At 32.5% G+C, this 27,275-nt stretch overlaps 1 protein-coding gene across 2 annotated transcripts in view; it reads left to right on the forward strand.

Annotated features, from left to right (window-relative positions):
* LOC129216262 (uncharacterized) overlaps window positions 1–27,275 on the forward strand; it is a 71,415-nt gene that overhangs the window by 6,596 nt on the left and 37,544 nt on the right. Inside the window, exon 1 of one of the 2 annotated variants that reach the window (XM_054850464.1) lies at window positions 18,050–18,556. The exons of the other annotated variant lie outside the window; for it this stretch is intronic. Within the exon in view, the coding sequence (XP_054706439.1) occupies window positions 18,519–18,556 (38 nt within the window). The 5' untranslated portion in view covers window positions 18,050–18,518. Of the gene's footprint in view, window positions 1–18,049; window positions 18,557–27,275 lie in introns of those variants that run through there. 2 annotated transcript variants of the gene reach the window in all.

A 27,275-nucleotide genomic window follows, 5' to 3' on the forward strand; every position in this document is an offset into this window, starting at 1 on the left:
TTGGAAATATTGTTATTTTTTTTTGGGGGGGGGGGGGTTAATTTCTGCTTCCAATTAATAAAAAACAAACATTGGAAATTTGGCTCTGAATGAAATAATGCGTAATATTATATAATTAAACATTACATCTTATGGACGAAACCATACTGTCTATTAAACGTATGAACAATGCTTAATAATTTGTATCAAGAAAAAGTAATTTTTTGGTTTTATTATGCAAAAATTAATTAAATATGCTTCATCAAGCACAACTGATAAATATATTTATCAATTAAAACAGAAAACAAATGAATGTAGCGATTATTACTCATAATTATTACTAACCCAGGCAACGCCGGATATTTTTGTTAGTTGATAAATATATTTATGGAAACATTCAAAGAGCTCTTAGTATTTTTTTTTTCTTACACTTTAAAGTTTAATTCAAAATTAGTTATTCCTTAAAAACATATTCTGAAAATAGTGAATAGCTGAATTTGATATCTTTAGTTTATTTTTTACAATAAGAACTATTAAAATGCACAAAAAATGCATAGAGATACAATTTTTCTAAAGAAAAGTAAGTAAAAAACATATCAAAGAAAAATTTTGCCATAAAACTGATCGTTAGTATCGATCATTATAAATTGCAATTTATATCATAAAAAAGTACATTGTATGTTAAAAAACAAGAAATTTAAATCATTTAAAAGTACATTGAAACAATAATGAATTCACCCGGAAAAAAATGCCAATAAAAATTTCAGAAAAGGAAAACATGGCAGCTTTTCATTCAAAATTTTTTATAAATCTATACATTCCAGCCTTAAAAAAATAATAATAAAAATTCCTTCTTTTTTTTTTCTTGAACAAAACTTTTGCTTGTTGAAAAAATAAATAAATAAAAAAAAATAATAACAGTTAAAAAATAAAAACAAGCCTTTAAAAAGGTAAACGGTATTCCAATGTTTACGCATTGTGAGGAAATTTAAAGGGGAGAAACTTCGCCACATAAATACATTATTGCACAAAAAAGCATGAAAAGTTCCACAAATTTTTAAATTATTTGTTAAAGATCAAATTAAAAAAAAAGCCATTAAGTAGCATAAAAAGTTACATTAAAATGAAAAAAAAAAATAAATAAAAAAATGGAAAATTAAATTAAGCTATTTCGTAATCCGCCAAATCAAAACTAAACAGTATTAGGAAGCAACCATGTTACTGTATTCAGCCAAGGATCAATTAAAGTGTAAAATAAATCGCCAGATAAATGTATTAATTAATTAAAAAACAATAAAAGTTAAATCAAAGTATCAAAAAAATAAACATTGGCGACAGCAATTTTAGCAATAGAAAAAGTTTTCGCCAATTTCACATGTTCCGCGACTCGATATTTCCCCCATGATTTTAATGTGAATATTAAATGGCAAGAATTATAATGCTGTCAAATTTTGTGATGCCAAAGAATTATTTATATGTGCGTCACGATGCATTTCAACTCTTGGCGATTATTTTTCATTTTATTTGTTGTCCCCAATGGTTGGAAAAACTACATTTTTTTTGTAGCGAACTACAACTACTTTGTTACAAATGTAGTTAACTACAACTACAACTACTTTTTTCAAAATGTAGCAACTACAAACTACTTTTGAAATGTAGTCGCTATTTCGCTACTTTTAAAAAAATAAGTAAATAAAGGGCATACATACACATTAGGGTGTCCCACAATAAACGTAAGTCGATTTTTCAAGTCGCATATCCTCTTATATTTTTCCTTTTATGTCAAAACAATTGTGCAAAAACATTTCATAATTTGAACAACTGCAACAAGTGCCGTCTTGCATCTGAAAGTGTAAGCCAGCAATTGTATGCTGGGCCAAATAATAATAATAATAATAAAAAAACATTTTATAGAAACTGGAAATTTCTGTTGATAAAACGTTGCCCCTATACCCCACATGAACCACAAAAACATTTATTCAGATTAAAAAACATTTAGATATTTGTGGTCAAGTATACACACTTGGCCTAAATTTTATAATTTTCTTCAAAAAGTTGATTTTTTTAAAATTACACATCAACTTAAATAAAATATGAATCAAACTGCATTTGCAAGTGAATAATAAAAAAAAATAATATATTTAAAATGAAAAAAAAAAAACTTAAAATTAAAAAATTCATATTTTGAGTTCGATGTGGGAGACTTAAATATTGCAAGAGGGCAAAAAATTCTATTTAACGCTTGTTATCGAATCGACTGTTTATATTTTTCAGCTTGATAACTTCTAAAAATTTACCTAACGTTTTTAAAAAATATGTATCGAAAAAAAATAAATTTTTTGAAGAAAATTCTAAATTTTAGGCCTAGTGTGGGATACCTAAACGGTTTTTAATTTGAATGTAATGCATGTGGGGTATAGGGTCAACGTTTCATCAACAAAAATTTCGTGTTTCTCGAAAAAGGTTTTTTTTTTTAATTTGGCCTAGCATTACATGTGCTGGTTCCCACTTTCAGACGAAAGTCGGCACTGGTTGCCGTCGTTCAAATTATATGAAACTTTTTTGACAATTATTTTGACGTAAAAGGAAAAATATAAGAGGGACTTGGAAAATCAACTTTCGAGTTTTTTGAGACATCCTAATACACACATACAACGTAAGAACGATTGAACGAAAAAAGGTTTAAATTGATAAGGTATTTCATCTGAACATGGAATATTGCTAAGAACTATTATTTCTTTTTTCTTCAAAAAATGTCCGTTATCAATTACCTTAGTATGTATTATATAACACTGCAATGCTCGTATTTATTGTAAGCCGGCCAGGGTAGTTCAATATCGTCCTCTTCTACAACATTTAAAGTGGCTTCTATGTTTGGTGAATACTGTAAAAGCACTTATTTTCGCGAGACTTTGATTTTCGCGTGCCCGTTGTAATTACAAAAATTTAAGCCTCAAGAGATATTTTTGTTTTTCAACTTTTGGTCTGGGGGGGGGGGGGGGGGTTCATACAAAATCCACGAAATTTTTAGTTCGCGAAATGATTCATATCTTCATTTTCTTTATATATATATAAAAAAAAAGTAAGGTCAAAGAAATTGTGAAAGGAAGTCTGTGGTGGCTCTGCATTCACACGGGAGACCCCATAGCACCTACAGCCTTGAAATTTTCTACAAAATTACTTCGAGTCCCGGTGGTTTGCACCAGGGGTTTTGTTTTTTAAATTTTGAATTAGTTCTTTTGCAATTAATCTTTTAAGCTCAAATTTCGCGTAAATCGCCTATTAAAGGGGGGAAAATTACTTGCACACATTAATAGTATTATGTATCGTTGGAAAGGGTGGAATTTTTCGCTTTCTACGCAAGTTGTTCCAATGCTCTAACTTAATTACGGCTTGAGTTATTTGCATTTTAACTCAATTTCTTTTAGGCTTAGCTGAAATTTAGGCACTTTCTTCATTAAATCTATCAGTAAAAAGTGAAAGAACTGTCCCGCAGTTTTCTTTTTGACACCACCGGAAAGAGCGGCTTTTTTTATTCCAGATCTAACTCGACTTTTGGTCGAAAAACTAAGCTTCTATCTCCAAAGGAAAACAAGTTACAAGCCGTTTTAATCAAGTTTGAAAAATCTCAACTCCATTCGAACTATTGATGTTTTATTTGGCGTTGCCATAGTTAGGTCTTTTAGATTCGTTTGTTTCATCTTTCTTATTCACAAATTTTAAGGGTTTCGAATTTAACGGAAAATCTTAAGCTCAACTGAATTCAAGTCCCGAGCTAAAGAGCAAAATATATTACTAGAGACCACGAAAATGAAAGCGACTTTTCAAACGTAAAAACTGCAGTTTTGCAATGCTCAGGAGCCCCTTAGCCCTTACAGATCTGCAAGTTGGTACAAGCTATTTTGAAACCCGGGGAAAGGGTTCTTTTTGTTCTAAAGGGAACTCAAAATGCGTTTTTAATCTGTTTCTTTTTAATTGACGATTTAAATCTTTGCGAATCAAATTAGGTTGCGAAGCAATCTTCGGTTGTTGGTAAACGTCAACCAGCAAGGCCGAAGCCCTCTAGTCGTTAAAATGAATGCTTTTACCGTATTGGAACAACAATCTCTTTGAAATCTAAAACGTTTATCCACGAGACATTCTCGGCAGCCAGAAAAAACAAAGGAATTAGTAAATTGGCGGTTATCGCAAATTCATTACTCTTCTTTTTCAGTCAAGCTCTATTCAATACAAATATTGGCAAAATATGAAAATTACGATGACAAACAAACTAATGGTGTCCAACAGATAGAAGATATGGCGTCAAAATGATATGCTTGAGATGAGCTCGTTATTTTTAACCGACGAAAAAACGGAGGAGGTTCTCAATTCGACACGTATATATATATATATATTTTTTAATGTATGACCACGCATAACTTTTTACAGAACAGTCTGATTTTGATAATTCTTTTTTTATTGGAAAGGGTATACTCCGAAGGTGGTCCCATAAAAATTTTGAAAAAAAAAATCCTACCCTAAGGGTGGGAAAAAGGGGTTGATTTGTTGTTCACTCACAGATTTTTAATGTATGACCACACATAACTTTTTACAAAATAGTCCGATTTTGATAATTCGATTTTTATTGGAAAGGTTATACCCTGAAGTTGGTCTCATATAAATTTGGAGAAAAAATTCCTACCCTAAGGGTGGGAAAAGGGGGAGATTTGTTGTTCACTCACAGATTTTTTTTATATATGACCACACATAACTTTTTACAGAATAGTCCGATTTAGAATATTCTTTTTTTTATTGGAAAAGGTATAGCCTGACGTTGTTCCTATATAAATCTGAGGGAAAAAATCCTACCCTAAGGGTGGGGAAAGGGGGGCGATTAGTAGTTCACTCTAAGATTTTTTGATGCTGAATTGGGTGTAACAAAAAAAAAAAAAAAAAAAAAAAACCTCACGATGAATGAGATGCAGACTTGTATGTCTCTCGTGTGTACTGTCTTGAGCAGGTAAACGACAGTATCTGCAGAAATGAGTTTTCGAGATATTTGAAGAATTGTGCGCTGGATTCAGTACTATCAACTGGGAAATGTTGGAATTATATTTTTTTTAGCGGAAACCAAATAAGTTAGTTTGTACAACAAAGCTAACGTACAAACAATGATGACAAAATGCAAAAAAAAAAAAAGAAGATAAAATTGCAGTTATAGCCCTTTACCTGCACACGGCAGTGTAGACCTCTCAACCTCTGGTACTTGTGATTAGGGTTAGTTTTCAGTGCCAGTCGTCAAACATTTTTTATATTCAGGATTTGTATGAAAAAATAGGGCGAAGTTTAGTGATGGTGACATACTATTTTTAACCGACGAAAAAACGGAGGAGGTTCTCAAGTCGACACGTATATGTATATATATATATATTTTTTTTTAATGTATGACCACACATAACTTTTTACAGAATAGTCCGATTTTGAATATTCTTTTTTTATTAGAAAGGGTATAGCCTGAAGTAATTCCCCTATAAATTTGAGGGAAAAATTCTTACCCCAAGGGGGGGGGAAGAGGGGGTGATTAGTTGTTCACTCCAAGATTTTTTGATTCTGAGTTGGGTATTACAAAAAAAAAAAAAAAAAAAAAAAAAAAAAAGCTCACAATGAATGAGCTTCAGACCTGTATGTCTCTCGTGTGTACTGCCGTGGGCAGGTAAGCGGCAGTATCTGCAGAAATGAGTTTTCGAGATATTTGAAGAAATGTGTGTTGGATTCAGTAGTACTAACAATAAGAAAATGTTGGAGTTATATATTTTTTTCAGCGGAAACCAAATAAGTTAGTTTGTACAACAAAGCTAACATACAATAGATGACAAAATGCAAAAAAAAAAAAAAAAAAAAAATGCAGTTACTGCCTTTGACTTGCCCACGGCAGTGTAGACCCCTCAATCTTTGGTATTTGTAATTAGGATTAGTTTTTTAACCGACGAAAAAACGCAGGAGGTTCTCAAGTCGACCCGTATATATAAGTTCTTTTTTTCATGTATGACCAGGCATTACTTTTCACAGGTTCGTCCGATTTTGATAGTTCTTTTTTCATTGGAAAGAATTTTCTCAGAAGTTGTACCCATATAAATTTCGAAAAAAAAATTCCTATCCTAAAGGATGGAAAACAGGGGTGAGTTATTGTTCACTCACAAGTTTTTTACTTTTTTTCGTGTAAGACGACGCATAACTTTTACAGAATAGTCTGATTTCGATAGTTGTTTTTTTTATTGGAAAGAGTATACCTAGAATTTGGTCCCATGTAAATTTGGAAAAATTCCTTATCTAAAGGTGAGATATTAGGAGTGATTTATTGTTCGCTCACAGATTTTTTATTACTGAGTTGTGTATTACAAAAAAAAAAAAAAGAACAACTCACGATGAATGAGCTTTAGATTTGTCAGTTTCTTGATTTAGAGCTCTCAGTCTCTGCATTTCTGCTAAAGCTCGTTCATCGTGAGGTTTGTGTAGTAACTTATTTGGCTCTAGATCAGATAAAGCAACATCCTCAAGTGTTTTTACTCTACTCAGTGCCACATATGCCTGTCCTTTAGCAAACACTTTCTTTCCGAGGTCTATTACAGCATTATCAAGGGTCGTACCTTGCAATTTGTGTACCGTGACGGCCCAGCATAGAATTATTGGCAACATCCTGCGCTCAATGTCACCATAACCTTTCGTTCCTTGAAAAGTTGCAACCACTGGAGGTATGGCGACACAACCATCGCTATCTTTTAGTCTGCTTCCTATGCTTTCATCGTCAAACTTAACTAATATGCAGTCCGGTAATTCTCCTTCCTCTAGTTGATCCCTACGTAGTGATGGCCATTTTATTTTTTTTAAAATACCCATTGCACCATTGACGAGGCCGACAGATACTGATATGTTACGTCTCAACATCACACGAGATTCGGCAGCAAGTTTTACCTCTGATAAAAGTCCACCACAATTGTTCGCATCTTTCGGGACAACATTATCTGGAGGTTTCTTTCCATAGGTAGCAATTTCACGAGACTTATCTATGGAACGGATTGTATAGACACGATTTTGTTTTGAATTCATAGCTGTCATCTTATTGTATTCGTCAACCTGTTTGACGGTCGGGAATATTCGAATCACAACACCATCCTTAAATTCTTCATCTAAAGCCACCCTTCGCCTTTGACAAAGCAGTTCTAGTTGACCAGTTGTCAATTCGCTTACGCGTAAATTGTTCAACAGGTCGACGAACTCTGTATCATTTCTTTGTCTCATGTTGATTGTTAATTCGCAGAATGAAAATGTGTGCCATAAATTAATTTCTGCAGCAAACCAAGCTGGCTGTACAAAGCACCAATGTCCTTTCACAGGGGGCAGTTGCATGATGTCTCCAAATAGAACAATATTTATCCCACCAAACAACTTATCATTGTTTTTGAATTCCTGTAGCCGCAAATGAATCATTCTTAAGTTCTCGTAAGACACCATTGATATTTCGTCAATCACTAACCAAATTATGTTGCGCCATTTACGTCTTTCTTGTTCTAGCCTTTCACTATTTAAGCGTCTATATGCAGTTGAATTACCTTTTTCGATGGGAAGAGAAAAAAGAGAATGCAATGTTTTGCCAAGTACCTGGCGGGCGGCGGCACCGGTCAATGAACCTATCTCAACAAATTTAGGCTTTAGAAGCAAATCAACTGTAGGCACATAACACCTCTTGATGTGCTCCACGAGTAATTTTAAAACAAATGATTTGCCACTGCCAGCTCCTCCAGTTATAAAAAGCAACAGCTTGATTATATTGACTGATATGCTCATCGGCGTTTATAATTTGATCGTCTTTGGTATTTTTGAAACCCGTTTCACGGGCAAGATTTAAAGCAGTTGCCTGGGCAAGTGCCTGTTGAATGACCTGTTCTGCATGTGCGAAGTCTTTGGCACTAACATTATTCAATAGAGGCCTTAATTCGTCTTTTCGTCTAAGGAAACAAGATTCTGGAGTCTCGTCTTCCAACATTAGTTGGTTTTCATCGCGAAAAGGAATATGGCAAACAATCAAGCTATAGTAATACCCATCTTTGTCACCATGGAGTGTGTAGTAACGTGTTCGTAACACAGCTGGTTTATTTCTTATTCGCATGCGTGAACCGTCTCTCAGTCGTATATATCTTATTTTTGTAAGGTTATCAACAAGTTCTCTGAGTTCGATGTCACCATCTTCCTCACTCCACATAATATTTGAACTCGTCTCATAACGCACAGCAAATTCTGCCAGACTTATATTTTCAAGTTCATCAGGCCTCAACACGTAACGATCGAATACGTTGTTGCATATTGAAGCTTCATCCCCTTCAAACCGCAATAAATGAAAGCGTTGACTTGGCATGCAGCTATTCACAAATATTGTTTTACGAGAGCTCATTTTAAGCGGCAGGTGGCAAAGACGATAGGCGCATTCGGGAGCACTTACCAATCGCTGCGAGAGTATTGCCATAGAGACCGCAAACAGTTGGCTCCACACTCCGCCGCCCCGTCTTTTAGCTTTTGTAATTGCGTGGCGTACCACATCTCCAGTGTCGTGAGGTTCACACTTACTCACATATTTTGCAACGTAATATGCAACGGCAGAGATATTTCCGCATGGCTGAATGTCCATGTTTCCTTCCCAAAGACTAAGAATTTCAGGACTATAGTTATTAACCATACTTTCTTCAGAAGTTCGTAAGATGCAAAACCGACCGTTGTTGGCAAGTGCTTCATCGGGACCCAAGCATAAGGTATCCTCGCTTGGAGCCCTCGGAAACCCAAAACGACAGCAATGGTTTGTACGATCTTTGTAGCAGGTTTTTGTGTGTCTATGCATTTGGACATTTTCGACTAGATGTTTTAACTCAATATTATGAGGGTTCAAAGAACATGAAATAACTCTTTCGGTTATACTTATTCCTTCATTTGTTGAAAAATCAGGAATGTTTTCACACCACACCAGCATGTGCAAGTGCGGACTGCTTCGGTTTTGAAATCCTATCCTGTACCAAAAGTCTATGATACTTCCACCTAAGCAGTCATTATTTTGTTTTAAATAATGCATAAGAGCATTAATTCTTATTGTAAATTACCTTGCAATAACCACTGGATATTTTTGCACTAACTTTTTCGTTCTGGAAATGTTATACTATCTAAATTATTTACATTGTTGCCATCCGCAATGAGCAAAGCTTTTGTCATATCTGGCCAATTTAGATCATTGCAGGAAAGGGTAATAAACCAGGTAGGAGGCCCTATACTTCTTACCATGGCAATTAACTCCGAACAGCATCGTCTCCAGTACGAAGCAGACCCTCGCACATTTCTCATTGTCAGATGCATGTTGTCAATTAGCCCTTGAGGTGTATGTTCGCCTTGGCCTTGACTCATTCTGCATGAAATAGACACACTTGCTTTTGCTCGAAAGTACTCAACAACTGAATGCAAAAAATAAATAGTCATTTCTCTGGAATCTTTTATCCTTACTCATTACACGAGCTTGAAAGTAGTCTAATGGGGTAATTGAAACCTCTCTTTCTTCGCCAAATCCATTTTTTCCATCAGGGAATAAAAAATACCAGCCCATCTCTTCCATTCTTTTTTCACGTTCATAATTTAGGGTGGTGCTGCTTTCCTTTTAACTTCTTTTGGTCTTACTTCATCTTCTGGGTTAGGGTTGTCTATGTTAAATACACTGTCCAAATTAGGTACTCTTTCATCTATGTTTCTAAGCATACTGGTTGTAAAAATATATCTCGTTTCCGAATTATAATTGTGCTGTAATTGAGGGTCAATAATGTCTTTTTCCATAGTATTATTACTTTCTTCTGACGATTGTTGTACGATTTTAGATGTATGCATTACTTGCAGCTGATGACAATTAAATGATTGGCGTTGTTTTTGAAGAACTGAAGATGTTTCTTTACCTTGATTTAACTGTTCTAGTGTATTTTCGGGTGTTATCGTAATTGGTGTCAGTGAAAAAACATTCCCAGTTAACACACTTACAGATGTGTTTTTAATGATCAAATTTCTACGCACGATATTATGCAGTTCATGCATACTAGTAAATCGTATACAACATGAAGTACCTCTCGTTGGAGCTTTGAAACCTTTTAGACCTCGCGCGTGGGAGTCAAACAACCAGTAAGAAAAACCTCCAGGATCTGGTCTGCAATGGACGGCTACAGTTGTATTATTCATAGTAAGTATGGCATAACTATGATCCCTAAATACATTTATTAGAGCGTTTAACAAATTCGGAAATCCTTCTCCACTATTGTCGTTGTCTGCGTGACCATTAAATGATGATTCATGAAGAATATTGATATGAACTTTTCGATTATTGTATATGATACTTGGTAAAAGCTCAGTTGCAGCCAAATAATCTATGTGTGCTTCTCCAGGATTGGGGTTAACCCGAGCCGCAATACAGTCTCTTTAATACTTATCTCCTACCAGTAACATATAATCTATGTCACTTTTGCACCAATCATTAGGATTGATCAAAGAAAATGCCACAATAGCAACAGTTGCAATCCCTGTGCATTGTCGACCACGTGACTGTGGACTAAATCGTTCATTGCCCTGATGAAAGTACCCATGTAGTATAGATACATTGTTTTGCAAGACAGTATAATTATTTTTATTAACAGTTAACCGTTCAACAATTGGTTCTTCACTGTCATGAACATGTGCGGGTTCGTCAGCAATTTGTGTTATCGTAGAAATATCGATCACAGTAGGAAAATGCACACGAACATCTTTATACAGTGCATTATTCTTTAGGAGCCACTGCAATGCCACTTGAAGTTTACCTATATCAATTTGAAACTCCCTAGAATGTTCTAAATTTTCACGACTTTCTACTACGAGCACTAATCCAGTTTGATTAGGTTCAAGCGGAAATTGTTCCGCCAGCTCGACCACATCCTGAGCAAAAAGGATTGCCTGCCCTTTGCACCAGTCTTGGCTCAAACGATTTTGAACTTTTATTATTTTAAGAAATGGCACTACTCTGCAAATAAAACGTTTCTCAATTTCCGATAACTCATCAATTTCTGTAGGTATTGCAGCTACCGACATTTTGTTCCAATAGGCCTGGTGTGGAGTTTTATGTTTTTTAATATTGTTTGAGCATCGTGAACAAGTAATTATATTACCTAAAGCTACCAGTTCGTTAGACAAAATAGAACCTAAATTTTTAGTTTGCAATTTCCTACGTTGCTGAGGATACAAATTTTTTTTTGCATATTGAACACGACAAGTCAGCATAAACATTATTTGATTTCTTAAAGTTTTCTGCGTTACACTGGTTTCTTCGCTCGCGAGCTGCTTGTCGCATGGCGCTCAGACGATTAGTTCTCTCCTCGGAAGATTCGTGAAGTACCACCATTGCTGAACGGTTACGAGCAGCATCCAAACGCAGCATACGTTCGTCCTCAATTTCATTTGAAGCTCGCTCTCTTATCAGATCTAAACGATGAGCGCGTTGCTTTTCACTCTCATTTGAAAGTCGCTCTCTTATCAGATCTAAACGATGAGCGCGTTGCTCTTCACTCTCATTTGAAAGTCGCTCTCTTATCATATCTAAACGACGAGCGCGCTGCTTATCACCTTCTTGCAATAACCTATCGTTATTGTAGCTTCTCATTCTCGACAGTCTTTCCTCGCGCTGACCTAAACTCTCCTTTGAACGTGTTAATGTAATTCTCTTTCTGTTTGCTTCCAACCTTTTTTCTTTCTCATTAATAGATTCTTCTAAACATCTTTTCCTCATCCGAGCAGCATATTTTTTGTAGGCCTACCCATGTTAGTATATAAAGCCTGCTTTTTTAGAATTATTTATGTAACACAACAGATAATTGTTAAAATACGATTATATATATATATATATATATATATATATATATATATATATATATATATATATATATATATATATATATATATATATATATATATATATATATATATATATATATATATATATATATATATATATGTGTGTGTGTGTGTGTGTGTGTGTGTGTGTGTTAATAGCTAAAGTAAGGTAGGTAGCTATTTTAAAAGTAATCAAAAATATAAGCATACAGATTATAGCCACATTAGTAGCTTATAGCCACAAAAAATTATAAAATAAAAACTTTTTAACAAAAAAATTGAACCGCCGAAAAAACTGAAAAGCAAAAAATAATAAACCATTTTAATTAAACCTTAATAACTAAGTTCTTAAACTGATGTAAGTATACCTAAGTATATATTTTGTAATAATTTAGAGTTTTTAATTAACCTTAATAACTCAGTTCTTAAATTAATGTAAGTATACCTAAGTAGTTTTGAGTCGGTGCCAAACAATAAATAAACAAAGATCCCTAAATTACCTAAATTTAAAGAAATAACCAAATAAAATTAGCAATGTAATGTGAAATGTCCGGCGATAAACATAAATGTTTCAAAAAATGCTCCCTCCACACGCCATCATTAAATCATGAATACTAGTAGATCGTATACAACAAAAAGTACCTCTCGTTGGAGCTTTGAAACCTTTGGGACCTCGCACGAGAGAGGCAAACAACCATTGAGAAAAATCTTCAGGATCATGTATGCAATTAACGGCTACAGTTGTTATGCCATACTTACGCTGAATAATACTATGACCCACAAAACCATTTATTTGAGTTTTTAACAAGATGAGAAATCCTTCTTCAGTATGATGAACAATGATATAAACATTTTGACTGTTGTATATGAGGCAAAAGCTCAGTAGCAGCCAAATACTCGACACGTGCTTCTTCGAGACCACTCGACGACGTTCGGGTTTAACTTCGTGAACGCTCGGCATTTTCCGGCGAAGGGGTGTGTCGCCATACGCCACCGCTGCGCCTCACGCTTTACAAAAATAATTAATTTGCTTGTTTGGCACCGACTCAAAATTACTTAGGTATACTTACATTAATTTAAGAACTGAGTTATGAAGGTTAATTAAAAACTCTAAATTATTACAAAAATATATACTTAGGTATACTTACATCAGTTTAAGAACTTAGTTATTAAGGTTTAATTAAAATGGTTTATTATTTTTTGCTTTTCAGTTTTTTCGGCAGTTCAATTTTTTTGTTAAAAAGTTTTTATTATGAGTCTTCTTTCTCTTTGCGTCCGTTGATGTACTTGTGTAAAATTCGCTCCAGTCAAATTCGTTTAAACCTTGATTTTTTTAAAAAAGTTTATTAAAAAGTAGTTTCCAGAAATCGCTACAAACTACTCAATTTTTGTATCGAACTACTCGCTACACTACTTTTTTTCAAAAGTTGTGCGCTACACCACAAACTACTAAAAAATGTTGCTACTACAGTAGCGTCGCTACTTGTAGCGCGCTACTTCCAACCACTGGTTGTCCCCGTATTCGATTTTTTGGTTTCAATAAAATGAAGCTTTTATTGTTGTCAAATATAGTTTGTTCAGCGGATTTTTTAAATATTTTACTGAAACTTTTAGTGTCGTTTCGTGGGTGGTTTCATTTACTGAGAGGATTATTGAAACTTTTAATAAATATATAGGTAGTAAAATTATATGTAATAAAACTTTAAATGCTTTCGATTATCGAATTTATTTATTTTTCGAAGTAGTATGTTATTTTGTTTTTTACGCGGATTTTTAATCAAAACAAAGTAAAATAATTCGCCAAATAAAAAACGAGATGTTAAAATAATATGAGAAATCTCGTTAAAATATTCCGCTAAATCAATTTCAATTCTCCATTATTATGTGACATAATCAGCAGAATAAATTAACCTTGTCATAAGTAAAAATTGAAAGTGTGTAAATTTTGTAAAATTAGAAAAAGAAGCAAACATACGACAATGTTTGCCTTATCTTTTAATTTTCGCCGACGATGATATAAGTGCAATTTTTCAGTTTGCGCCAAATAAAGGTAAAGAGAAAATTCATCAAGCTGAGCGACGTACCTGTAACTAAATAATATCAAAAGAGCAAATATGTATTAGTGTTACCGATATTGTGAAAATAAAACAATTATTGTCAAAATCTTGACGATTGCGTCATTAAATACCACCTTTAAATATGCAGTAAAATACTATATAATTTATAAACAACAAACGGTTTCCTTCTCAGACCTTTTTTTTAATTTAGAGGAAGAGTAATGTTCGATCCCTTCTCGATATCAACTCACATTAAATGTCTCATAAAATTTATACGTAATCTCTGGGGCCGACTTACTAAAAGTGAGACCAAGACTCAAAATGCTTTGGAGTTCCATGTGCTTCAGGGATGCATTTTACCAGAAAGTGAACGCCAGTGAGAAATAGTTGAATACTGAGTTCGGACCAGCTTTACCTGAAAAGGGAATTTATTTTCCTTGAAAAACAGACCAGGTACGCCGTTCCGGCATCAATTCACCTGTATTACACATCGGTTAACCATCAATGAAATTTTACATTAAAGATTGAAAAAACATCACTTTTTACAGCAGAAATAATACGTTAACTAATGTAAACAAATGATTTCCCCCGGTTATACTACAGTGCCATCTTACGGGCAAGGCGGCGCCTTTGATCTTTTGAGAAATGACTGAGCCTGATAAGACACGCATCGAGTGAAGCCTTGGTAAAACGTATTAAGAATGTTCAAGTGTGTTGGACACAAGGGCTCCCATATGCAAAATTGTAAGGGGGGCTCAGACATTTTCCCCGCGGTTTAGCAGGATATTTGCCCCATGGAAACTGATTTTAGTGCAGATTAGAGTTATTAAAATTTGACGTCTTTAAAAACTTATTCATTAACGGCTGGAGAACAAATGTTTTTACATTTTTGCAAAGAAAAAAGTACTAAAAGCAAGGAAGTTCCAATTTCTAAGGGGGGGGGGCTTCAGCCCCCACTAGCCCTCCATATGGGCGCCCATGGTTGGACATGATATACATTATTTTCGTGAGAATAACCAGTGCTTGAAACACGTGCTGAAATTTTATATATGAAAAAATCGGAAGAAAAATAGCCCCTTGGTACGTTTCTGTAAAGCTATGTCTAATATTCATCCGTTTTTCCTTTCCTTTTCTTATTTAACGCGATAAAAGGATCACTGAAACACACACCCTTTGACATGTATCATGAAAAATCCTGTAATTTTACTAGTAAATAGGCATGCAGCAAAGCATGCCTTTTCTTGATCTCTCTGAAAAGAAGCTTTATGTATACAAGAGCGGATTCAGTTTCTAGTGCGACACATTATAAATTTCAAAATTCAAACATTTGCTTTCACTTTGATCAAGAAAATTAAATTAAAATAGAAATCGCAGACAAGCACTACTTGAACAAAGTGAAATGGCGAAATATTTACTTAGAGATCCTAAATACGGAGAGATTGGACAACTTCAGAGCGGCCTCCATCTTATGTCCAGAATGCTCACTCCCCATAGACCGTAATGCATCTTCTGCCCCAAATATCAATGTACATTGTATCGAAAAAAATAGAAACTAGTTATGACATTATGAAATGAAATGTGCAGGTCACAAATATAGGTTTGTTTTCTAGCTTTATGAACACACTTTTGAGAAAAAAAAATTTTCTTTGTAAGCGCTATGACGATACGAAACGATTGGCACCAGATTGCTAGACTTGGCGCTCACTCCGTTTGATGAAAATACAAGGAGAAGAAAAATCAGTCTATTCTTCAAAGATTTCATGTCCTATATTCCGTGGGAAATCTAGAAATTCATACAGCGCAGCATTTCGAGCTAACAACACTTGGAATAAACATGGCGGACAGCGGCGCGCCGTTGTCCAATCTCTCCGTAAGTAGGATCTCTATATTTACTCTGCTTGTAGCGCCTCCTATCTGTTAATATTTTTAACCATGTAATAGCATATGTAGCCTCTCCTAATCGGGGAAAAATACCGCTGAAGAGCAAAGCGTGTGATGATACAAGCCATTTTCGAAAATTGATACTCATATTACATTATTTTGTTACCATTAAAAAATTACTTTTGTTCTTATTAACATTTCAAATATTTGTTGAGACCCTCTGATATTCGAAGCAATACATATTTATTTAATATTGAGATTGTTATAATTTGTTTAAATGCTCTGGACAATACTGCTGTGTGAAGGTAAAGGGCAGTAACTGCACATTTTTCATTTGTTTGCATTTTGGTCACCTATTGTACGTTATCTTTACTGTACACGCTCGCTTATTTGGTTTTCGCTGAAAAAAAGCCGCGAAAAAGCGTCAAGATAAAACTTTTTCCAATTGTTAGTATTGAATCCACCACACATTTCTTCAAATATCTCGATGACTCATTTCGGCAGCTACTGCCGTTTACCTGCACACGGAAGAATAGATTAGTGCATGCAGAGTGAAGTGAAATAGTTCCTTTTGTTTATTTTTTCAGTCATTTATAAAATCACTCACGCATTCATTTATCCGTTTACTCATTTATGATCCTGTATTTAATAATTAAATTTCTTTAAAAAAAAAAATTCTTTCACTCCTTTATTTTCCCCCGTAAAGTAATTTATTTATTTATTCATTTATGCATTTCTTTTCCCATTATCTGTTCCTGTTTTCATGCATTCTCTTATTTACGCATTTATTTGATCAAAAATATTTTTAATAATTAAATAGAAATTATAATAAAAGAAAAATATTTTATTTTTCGCTTTGTGTTATGAAAAAAGAGTGAAAACAATCCACTTTTTCCAAAAGGTAAAAATTTATTGCCAAAAATCAAAAATAATGTTTTTTTTTTGTTTTTTTTTTTTAACTTGCAAAAATAATGCAAGTTAAAAGAAAAAAAAAAAAAACATTGTTCTTTCTTTATGTTTTGTTAGTACCAAAGCAAATTTCCAATTTTTTTCATTTAAAAAAAGGTTAGTACCTAAGCACAGTTTCACATTTCCCTACAATTCATTAGAGTAAAGTTATCTACCTTTATGCAGATTTCAGAAGAGTAACTTTTGATTGCGCTCCGATGCATGAAGTGCACCACACAATTTTACATTAATAATCCACTTTTCTTTGGTAAAATTAAAATCTACTTTTCTGTGCCTTTTCCGATTTCAATTGTTTTAAAATATTGATGGGATGCATTTTATTGCATATACAACATTTATAAACAATACTGAAGTTAAAAGTACTTGAATTAGTAAGAATGAAAGCAAACAATGTGGTGCATAAAGTTGACTACACGACTATTTAGAGTTAATTTTCTAAACAATTCTCAATTTACATTTATGGCTTAAAACCTGAAAATTCCTTCTTTTTTTGTACAATGTTACAGTGATTTTTTTCAGTTTCAGTACTTCTTCTACTATTTGGACAAAGTGTGCATCGAATGTTGAAAACTCTTTATATTTTTCCTCCTATTTACCCGATTTTTACTGTAATTACATATGGATTATTCAAAGACCTTCAATACAATTTCTGAGTTCTCATTTTGAATTTTAAGAATTGAAACTTAAAGTAGTTTGCATTTTTAAAAATTTTTAGGTCAATATCTTTTTCACTTTTTTTGTTTGTTTTCTTCTCCTTCTTTTCTCTCCATTTTTTCTTTCTTCTTTCTCTTGTGTTCTTATTTGCTGACAATAGACATGTTGCAATTTCCTTAAAAACAGCATTTTATAGTTCATTTTATAAATTATTTTTAAATACTATTTTATATATATTTTTTTCTATAACTCATGCATCATTTCGTTAAAAAATAGTGAAAAGGATCACCGTATCTGAAAAGTTAACAGAAATGTTTACTTTAAAGGAATAAAAAAAAAAAAAAAAAAATTCCCTTTTTCACAAGCATCTTTATAAAAAACATAAATATAAAAGAACTAAAACTAAACTAACAAATTAAATACCCAGAATATACGTTACTCATAATTAGAACGTGTCTGGCGAAAACAACAAATCGTGCAAAAACAAAACGTTTGCGTGTACTCAGCCGTGAATTGAGTCGCCAGTGGTAACACAACTTCAGCAGCCCCATTGGCTACAGATTCCTAACATTTTCGCGCACCTGAGCAACCACCTAACGTTTCTACCTGCCGTCACGACTCTACTATCGTGAAATGGTACTCGCCTACTAAGTGGGAGTGGCAAAAAGCGAGCTTTCGGGTAGATTTAAATTGCCTTAATTTTTAACTGTAATTGCAGAAAAAACAAAACAAAGTTGTGTTTGAACATACTTTTTACGTTTTAATTTCTTTTACTTTCTCTGCAATCGCGTCTGCGGAAATAAAAATGAAAGTTACGGAGAGGGAGATTTGATCAAGCTTTATTAATGACCGTTATTTTCCGGCGTTCTGTAATTATTAGTGTTTGTATTCTTTGTTTTGCTTGAGATCTGTGGTCCCGTTGTTAATTAATTCGTTCGGTGATGACTTTGAAGTTAGTGGAATATATTTATGCTTGAATGAAATTCAAGAAAACACAATTGATCTTTCTTCGTTCCGTACACGCTGCCAAAACCTCGTGGTCTCAACAGGTTGTTTACAAACATGAGGGAGTTGTACATTTTCGGCTTTCTGGCTGTCATGTAAGTACAAACTCGAATTTTATCCGAAATGTTTTATGTTACATTATTTATTAAAATTTATTTATATGACATAGTATTTGAAATAAAAAAATATAGACATTTATGTAATGCTTTTATCAATTTTTAATTTTTTTAGGAACTTAAATTTGTGTGCGCTATTTGTTTAGGATGAAATGCATAAATTCAAAATTGAAATTAATAAATGTTATGTTGTGATATTTTTTTAAACATTTTATTAATTAAAATTTAGTGCAAGAAGAAGTAGTAATTTAATGTAATAAATAAATATGATTGCATATAATGTTTCATCAACCTTTTTAGGTTATTATTATTATTATTTTACATTAAATAGTACGAGACATGTTTTTAGTTCTTTTAAGTGCTGAAATTTTTGTATTCATTTTGTCGAAAACAAAAAGTGTAAATTCAAAATTAATATTAATGAATGTAATGCTGTGATAATTTTGATTATTTTTTTATTAATTAAAAATTATTCCAATAAGAACTAGAAATTTAATGTAATAAATAAATATTATTGCATATAATTTTTCTTCAATATTGTAAATTCTTTTTTAATTTACATTAAATGGTACGAGAAAAGATAGAAATTTAAAGTAAAGTTAATTTAAATAGTTGTTATAGTTTGCCATAAAGTGCAAGAAAAGACTGACTTTTAAACTAATAAGTTAATATTAATGAATGAAGTATTTGATCTTATAAAACTATATTCATACCATTTATTTTCATTTAATTGTATGAAAAATTTAGAAATTAAAAATAAGGTAATATTAAATGTTTTGATCATTGCTTCGAATTGTATTATTTAAAATATATGTTATAAAGTGCAAGAAAAGGTAGATTTTACAATAATAAATTATCATTGATGTATGTAATTTTTGTGCTTATGTTTTAAAAGAATTTACTCAATTTTATTTACAGTATAAAGCACAAGAAAAGGCGGAAATTAGAATTAATACGTATAATATTTTGATACAGTTTTTAAAATTTTTGTAAATGAAAGTTTATTTATATTAGAAAGTAAGAGATAAGGTAGAAATTTAAAACAGTAATTTAGTATTCATGCATGTAATATTTTGGTTAATATTTTGAACTAATTTGCGGAAGATAGTTTATATTTTCAAGTACAAACAAGAATAAATATTTAAATAATAAATTAATACTGATGCATTTAGTGTTTTGAAATTACTTAAAATAATAAGTTAAGGCTGGTGTATGTTGTAGTTTTTGGATTTATCTCTGAAAAGAATTTATTTAAGTTTACTTGCACTTTATAAAATACAAGAAGAGGTCAGAAATTGATAACAAGTAACTAATATTAACGCGTGTAATTTTTTGACTAATTTTATAAAAATAAATCATTTAACTTTTCTGTATTATAAAGCACGAGAGCAGATTAAACTTATAAATCATAAAATAATTGCATGTGATATTTTAACCAATCATTAAATATTTTTTTCCTCAAGTTAGTTAACGTTGTAAAGAACCAGAAAATATAGAAATCTAAAATACGAACTTTTAAGAAATGCATGTTATGAATTGAGAAACCTTTTAAAATTACTTATTTAAGCTTGTTTATTTTATAAGGTACGAAAATATGTTTAACAAAACAATAACTAATGAATTGATTTCGATCAGGTAGGTTTTTTTTTTTATTACTCCGTACAAAATACTTATCGAAGTTTGCTTACATATAATCAAGTACAAGAATGGTAGTAGTTCAAAATAATAAAGTAATATTAATGCTTTGGTCAAACTCTTAAAATTATTTATTAAAGTTTATATTATAAAACGAAAGAAAAGGTAGGCATTAAAAACAATAAATTAATGTTAGTGTATGTAATTTTTGGATTTCTCTTTCAAAAGCATTTATTAACTTTTACTTACACGTTAAAATACAAGAACATATAGGGAAAGGAAAATAATAAATCAATATTAAGCATTAATTGTTTTAAAAAATTTTATTAAATAATTTATTTACTTTTTGTATTATTAAGTACAAGAATAGCTGGTAGATTATAATTATAAATATGTAATATTTAATTAACCATTTAAAATTATTTATTAAAGTGATTTTACATTATGAAGCACATAAAGAGGCAGAAATGTTAAGGGAAGAAATTATATTATTGTGCATAATGTTTTAATAAATCTTTTTAAAAAAAAGTATCACTATTTTTCTTTACCCTGTTATTAAATTCATTTATATCATAAATCATCAAAAAGATGAAATAATTAAATAATGAAATAATAATGCATGATTAGTATTTTATTACTTACTAAATTTACTTGTGTTATAAAGTGCAAGGAAAAGATAGCAAAGTCAAAATAATAAATCAATCTTAATGTTTGAAAATTGTCTTTGAAAATTTGTTATTGAAGTTTGTTGCGTTGGAAAGTACGAGGATATAGAAATTAAAAATAATAAACTAATATTAATGCTTGTAATGTTTGGATAAATCTTTTCGAAGTAAATACGAAAGTTTGTTTTAAAAAGTGCAAGAAAAGATAAAAATTAAAAATAATAACAATGTCAGTGCAAGAATTTTTTTTGAATTTATCTTTCGAAAGTATTTTTTAAAGTTCGTTTTCATTATTTAGCAAGGGAAAGGGAAGAAATACAAAATAATGAATTGATAATTATGTATGTCATGTTTTTGATCAATCTTTTAAAAATATTTCTTAAAATTTGTTTTACATTACAGATAAGGTAGAAATTTAAAGTAATAAATTAAAAATGTATGTATTATTTCCATCAATCCTTCAAAAATGCTGATTAGATTTTAAATGATAAAGTATGAGATAAGGTAGAAATTTGAAATAAAAATTAGTATAATACATGTAAAATTTTAACCAGCAATTTAAAATCATTCGTTAATGTTTTTTAATGTTTTAAAATACAAAAAATAGTAAAAATTTAAAATTAATGCATGTAATCTTTTTATCAATCTTTTAAAAGTGTTTATTTATGTTTGCTTTTACTACAAAGTACGAAAAAAAATGAAGACATTTAAAATAAGATATTAACATTGATGCATGTATTGTATTGTTTAATCAATTAAAATCTTTATTTTTTCAATTTCGGTTAGTACAAACTTTCTCATTTTACTTGAATTTTAATTGCTAAATAAAAAATGTGTGCTAAATAAAATATTTACTAAAACTTTGGAAAAATAGGTTATTATATTGCGTTGTTTAATCAAATCGCTGCTCAATAATTTTTATCCGCATTTTTTGTTTAAGACTATTTACATTTTGTTTAAACCTAAAACACGCATTTGTTCGACCATTTTTTCTTGAAAAATTTAATACAAAGGGAATTTCTTACTCAAACAATCATTAAAATTACATTTCACGCTAATTTAAAATGAACGCATTAGGGAAAATGGCAACTTATGAATTTAGAGTAGCAATTAAAAATTATACGAAATACTTACAATTATTTCATTTGTTTTTTTAATTGAGAGGTAAGTAAATATTAGTTTTCTTCAGTGTATGGATTTCGTAATAATTTAAATGAAAAAGCATGTATAAACAATTTCAATTACAACAATCAGTTATTTTGGGGTAGTTAATTGGACGAATGAACATTATTGTTTATTTTACATAGGCATGTTACTTTTCAGTAATTTTTGAGGATACAAAAGTATTCTCTTCTTTTGAAAAGGAAAGAAGTAAAAATAAGGTCAAATTTAGGCTTTTGACTTTTCAGTAGCGTAGTTATTGAATTCAGTAATTTTTACGGAAGCAAAAAATGATATTCGGTAAAAAAAAAAAAGGAAAGGAAAAAGAAAACCATCTACAGGCATGTGGCTTTTTAATATTTTTATTGCTCAGTAATTTTGAAGGAAAAAAAGATTCCACTCTGTAAAAGGAAGGAAGGGGGAGGAGATGATGCCCTGTTCAGGCATGAGGCTTTTCAGTGATTTTACTGAAAAATTCTATTTTATAAAAAGGGAAAATTTTTTTTTCCAAGTTTTAATTGTATTCGGCTTGTACCAATAAGTCGAAATAAAATGATTGACTAAGTAGCGATGAAGACCCCTGTATGAACTTGTCAGTGCATGACCATGTACTGACAATACTGTCTTTGCTCACCAACCGTGTTATTTCAGTATTTTTCGTTCAAACTGTGTCACATGTCTGTCAAAATAACTGCTTTAGTTACCTATTGGCTGGGGAACTGACTTAGTTCATAGGTAGTGCCCTTCCTAATAGGTTGGTCTTTTCTATTAGTTTTTTTCGGCGCAAGAGCCTTAAAAGGCTATACTGCTCCAGACGATTACAAGGATTCATAACGATTCATATTTTATTTCTAGTAAAATTGTTTAAGTATTTCCATGAAGATTATGTGTTTAGGTATATAAATTGTTTTTAAACTTCATATAAAAATACATATAAGCAAACAATTCACTTCAAACATTTCTAGTTAAACCCGGCTATAACGAACCCTCAACTGACCGACTTGAGAAATCGCTATAGCCAAGGGTTTGCTACATCCGATTTTTCAAAAAAAAGAAAGAAAAAAAAAGTCCGAATTTACTAAGATATTTCCATAATGAACATCTTAATAACTCAATGTTTACATTAGTAATTAGGGTAATAAAGTGAAATGTTTTAGTTATATTGTACCTTAATAATAAGTTAACTTTAAAAATTTACGTAAAAAAAATTGAAAGCATGGAAAAAGGACATTACTTTCGGTAGCAGGCTTTTGAATTTTATATACATTTCGGCAATTTTTATTCAACTACTCCAAACTAATTCGCAACATGTTGAGCAATAATTTCGGTGCCAAAAAAAAAAAAAAAAAAGCTGACAAATATTCCTTATTCCAGACTGATGATTCCAAACAAGGACAAAACTGCAGTCTCTGGGTGAAATGACCGTGCTGTCGGTATACTGCATACCGTTCTACTGTTGTTAAAATTAGAAAACAAGACATTAATTTTAATATGATAAATCGCAGTATAACATTTTAAAAATATTCTAACGAAATGAATGCATTGATTTCCTTTGTCTTTGGAGCTGAAATCGAAGGTCCAGCACTAATGGCTTCTGTTTGTTCATCAGTATCAGAAGTTGATTCCACAGTGAAATTGTTCTCGTGGAAGGTTTTTGAATTGATCAGAAAATACCGAAACTCATAAAACCAAAAAAACTTCTTTGTACATGATCAAAGTCGAAAATTCTGTCGAATAAAATTTGTTTGAAGTAAATCCACTTTTTGGATCAGAGAGAGGTTAGTTTACAAATGATAGGATTTCTTTCTCACTTTTTTCTCCAAATGATGAAAAGCTTGAAATTTTAGGAAAATTTGGATCGCTCTAGCCGATTCTCTAGCTTTTGAGGATGGTTATAAGCGTCTGATATTGCATTAATGACGCAGGAGTTCAGTTCGGGCCATTTAAAAGGTTCGCTACAATAGGGGGATCGCTACACCCAGGGTTCGCTATAGCGGGGTCGACTATATTAACTTTTGAACTCTTACTAAATAAAAATATCAGTTTGTTTCATGAGATAATTGTTTTAATTGTTCGTTAGCAGAGGGGGTTGGAGGAATTCTTAGTTGCAACCATCACAAAGAAGACTTAAGGTTTACAGTTATTTTAACTGTTAAGTGGCTTTTATGCATCTGAGATGATTATCTTTTAAAGCACATTTATGTATTTCTTTGTAATTTTATAATAAAAGTACTATATATAAACAGATTTTTTACTTTCAACAGTCAGTTATTAAATCAAAGCTTAACTACTTCACTGAGTGAGTAAAAACAACTTCAAATCTAATTTGGTCATCAAATTTGGTTTGGTGATGCCTTTTTCAATAGCAGAAGACATGAGCTTATAGATGAAAAATCATCCGACAAAAGTTAAACGTTTCCTTTCTCGAGTGTGCCCCCACGCCCCCTTTCATCCATAAGTTCATTTTTGAGAAATTTCCAGGTTCCTTGTAACCCGAAAACACTTGTATGAAATACTTTTATTATTGAGCAATCACGATTGCTTATTGCTTTCATTTGACTGTTTTTGGCGTGCTATCATTTTATTTTCCCACCGCCACCCTCCGCACCATCACCGTCGACCGGCTCCTCACGATGCTGCTCCTATAGCGAAAGCCGTCTCAAGGTTGCATCCATGTCTTACACACACGCGCATACATACACAACTACACACACGCACACACACACACAAACACCTACACACACAAACTGCACACACATACACAAACACATACACACACGCATACATACAGACACCTACACATACACACAAAAACATACACACACATACACACTACTCACACACTTATGCCAGCACACAGACACAAACACACATGTCCACACACATACACATACCCCCTACACACAAACACACACACATACCCCTACACACAAACACACATAACCCCACACACAAACACACACGCCTACATACACACACACTCGTGATTGCGAAAAACATAATTTGAATTCAAGATGTCAAAATTCAAATTATTTTTTTTTTATTTAGTCCATTTACATATTTTTAATCAATTCATTAAAGTTGCATTCCATATTTACAGACTATTTCTGCCCATTTTTCCTCACACCCGCTGTGAAAAGAATCCTGCAGGATCGCACACCAATGTGTCATAAATAATTTCCTAAAGGGTTTGACCTCATAACTTTAACTTTGAGACTGAAATAGTCTTTAAGACGTCAAAATCAAGAAATAAAACTTCCAAATGCAGTGAAACGCGAATAGACGTTTTACGCTTTCTCGCCGACTCTCTCGCTCGTAGCGTATGTATTGTTACAAATCCTGTAAATAGTAATTATTGTAGGAACGTAACCTGTAAATAGTTTCCCGTAATGAATATACAACCCCTTTTCATATGGTTAAAGTATACGACCCCTATTTCCTTTTTGTTCATTGATAAAATTTGATAACGGTCTACTACTTTACAGAAGCGTGTGGAATATTTGAGAAATTTCTTTTCGGTGTCTATATAAGCCGTTAGCGATGGATAAACAGTTAGTTTCGATTGAGAATTTGTGCTGTGTGTGGATTAGCTCTGTTTATAGCGAGGCATTTCGCTGTGTTGTTTTCGTATTTGGAAGTAAATACGTGTGTAAACGTTGAGTTTACGGTGTTGTGTGATAATTGCTTAATTGCTGATGAATAATTTAGCAGTTGTTGACGATCTTTCCTGTACATTGTGTAAATAAATTTCCTGTGCTTTTATCAAGAACTGTGTTTTCATTTCAAGAAAGTGGAAGTCGCACCGAATCCGTTACAATTTGGCGCCCAACGTGGGGCTTCTTCTGGACTTTCTTGGAGTAAGTGTGACTTTGGACATTTTTTCATAAAGACTTTTTTTGAATTAGGACTTTATTTTTTATGGTGATTACTCGCGCAATGGATGAACAATTAAAACAACTTCTTGACGCAATCACCTCTGTGAAGAGTGATATGGCTGCTAATCAAGAACAATTAAAAAATGACTTGACTGCAAGTTTTACAGCTAATCAAGAACAATTAAAAAGTGACTTGACTGCAAGTTTTACAGCTAATCAAGAACAATTAAAAAATGATATGGCAGCTAATCAAGAACAATTAAAAAATGATATGGCAGCTAATCAAGAACAATTAAAGAATGATATGGCGGCTAATCAAAACCAATTGAAAAGTGATTTAAAGGTGCTGAAAAATGACCTAGTTTCTAACCAAGAGGAAATTAAAAACGATCTTACTTCGGTAAAGACTGTGATGGAAAATAAATTTAATGAGATAGAGCATCGAGTTGATGCTATTGAAGGAAAGTTTGAGGCAGTTGAAGGCCGATTCATCGCAGTGGAAAATAAAATCGAAGAGAAATTTGAAGAAAAATTAAATTCCGTTGAAGGCCGATGCAATGCTGTAGAAAATAAACTGGAAGGTCAGATAGCCAGATGGATACAGCGGCTCCAGGAATATGACATGGAGATCAAGCATCGAAAAGGGTTATCTCACGGTAATGCTGACGCTTTATCAAGGAGACCCTGTCCTGAGAACTGCCACTATTGTTCCCGAATCGAGAAACAGTATGGAACGACTAGCCCTACTGCCTATCAGGGACAGTGACTTCAACATCATCAGAACCTGATCCATGGAGTGACGACCAAGTTCGAAAAGATCAACTTGAAGACCCCGACATAAAACCAATTTTGGAATTCATGGAAAGTGACAGTCGGCGACCTAGCTGGCAGGACGTTTCCATCCTCAGTCCTGCAACAAAAAGATACTGGGCTTTATGGAACTCGCTCCATTTACGGAACGGCGTGCTACACCGAAAATGGGAATCTGACGACGGCAAAACATCTAGGTGGCAGTTACTACTTCCCCGATCAAGGATTTCAGATGTTCTGAAAGAAATACATAGTAGTGCGACTGGAGGACATTTTGGTGTCTTGAAAACCCTCAATAAAGTTCGGGAGCGCTTCTTCTGGAGCAAGGCGAAGGATGACGTGGAGAAGTGGTGCCATTCTTGTGACGCCTGTGCTGCTCGTAAAGGACCGAAGAAGAGAAGCAGAGGGAAGCTACATCTGTACAACGTTGGAGCTCCTTTCGAACGAATTGGGATCGACATCCTGGGTCCTCTACCAAGAACTACTGATGGGAACAAATACATTCTTGTTTCCATCGACTACTTCACCAAATGGCCGGAAGCATATCCCATT

The sequence above is a fragment of the Uloborus diversus genome, chromosome 2 (assembly GCF_026930045.1).
Source record: "Uloborus diversus isolate 005 chromosome 2, Udiv.v.3.1, whole genome shotgun sequence".
In the NCBI taxonomy this organism is placed as follows: domain Eukaryota; kingdom Metazoa; phylum Arthropoda; class Arachnida; order Araneae; family Uloboridae; genus Uloborus; species Uloborus diversus.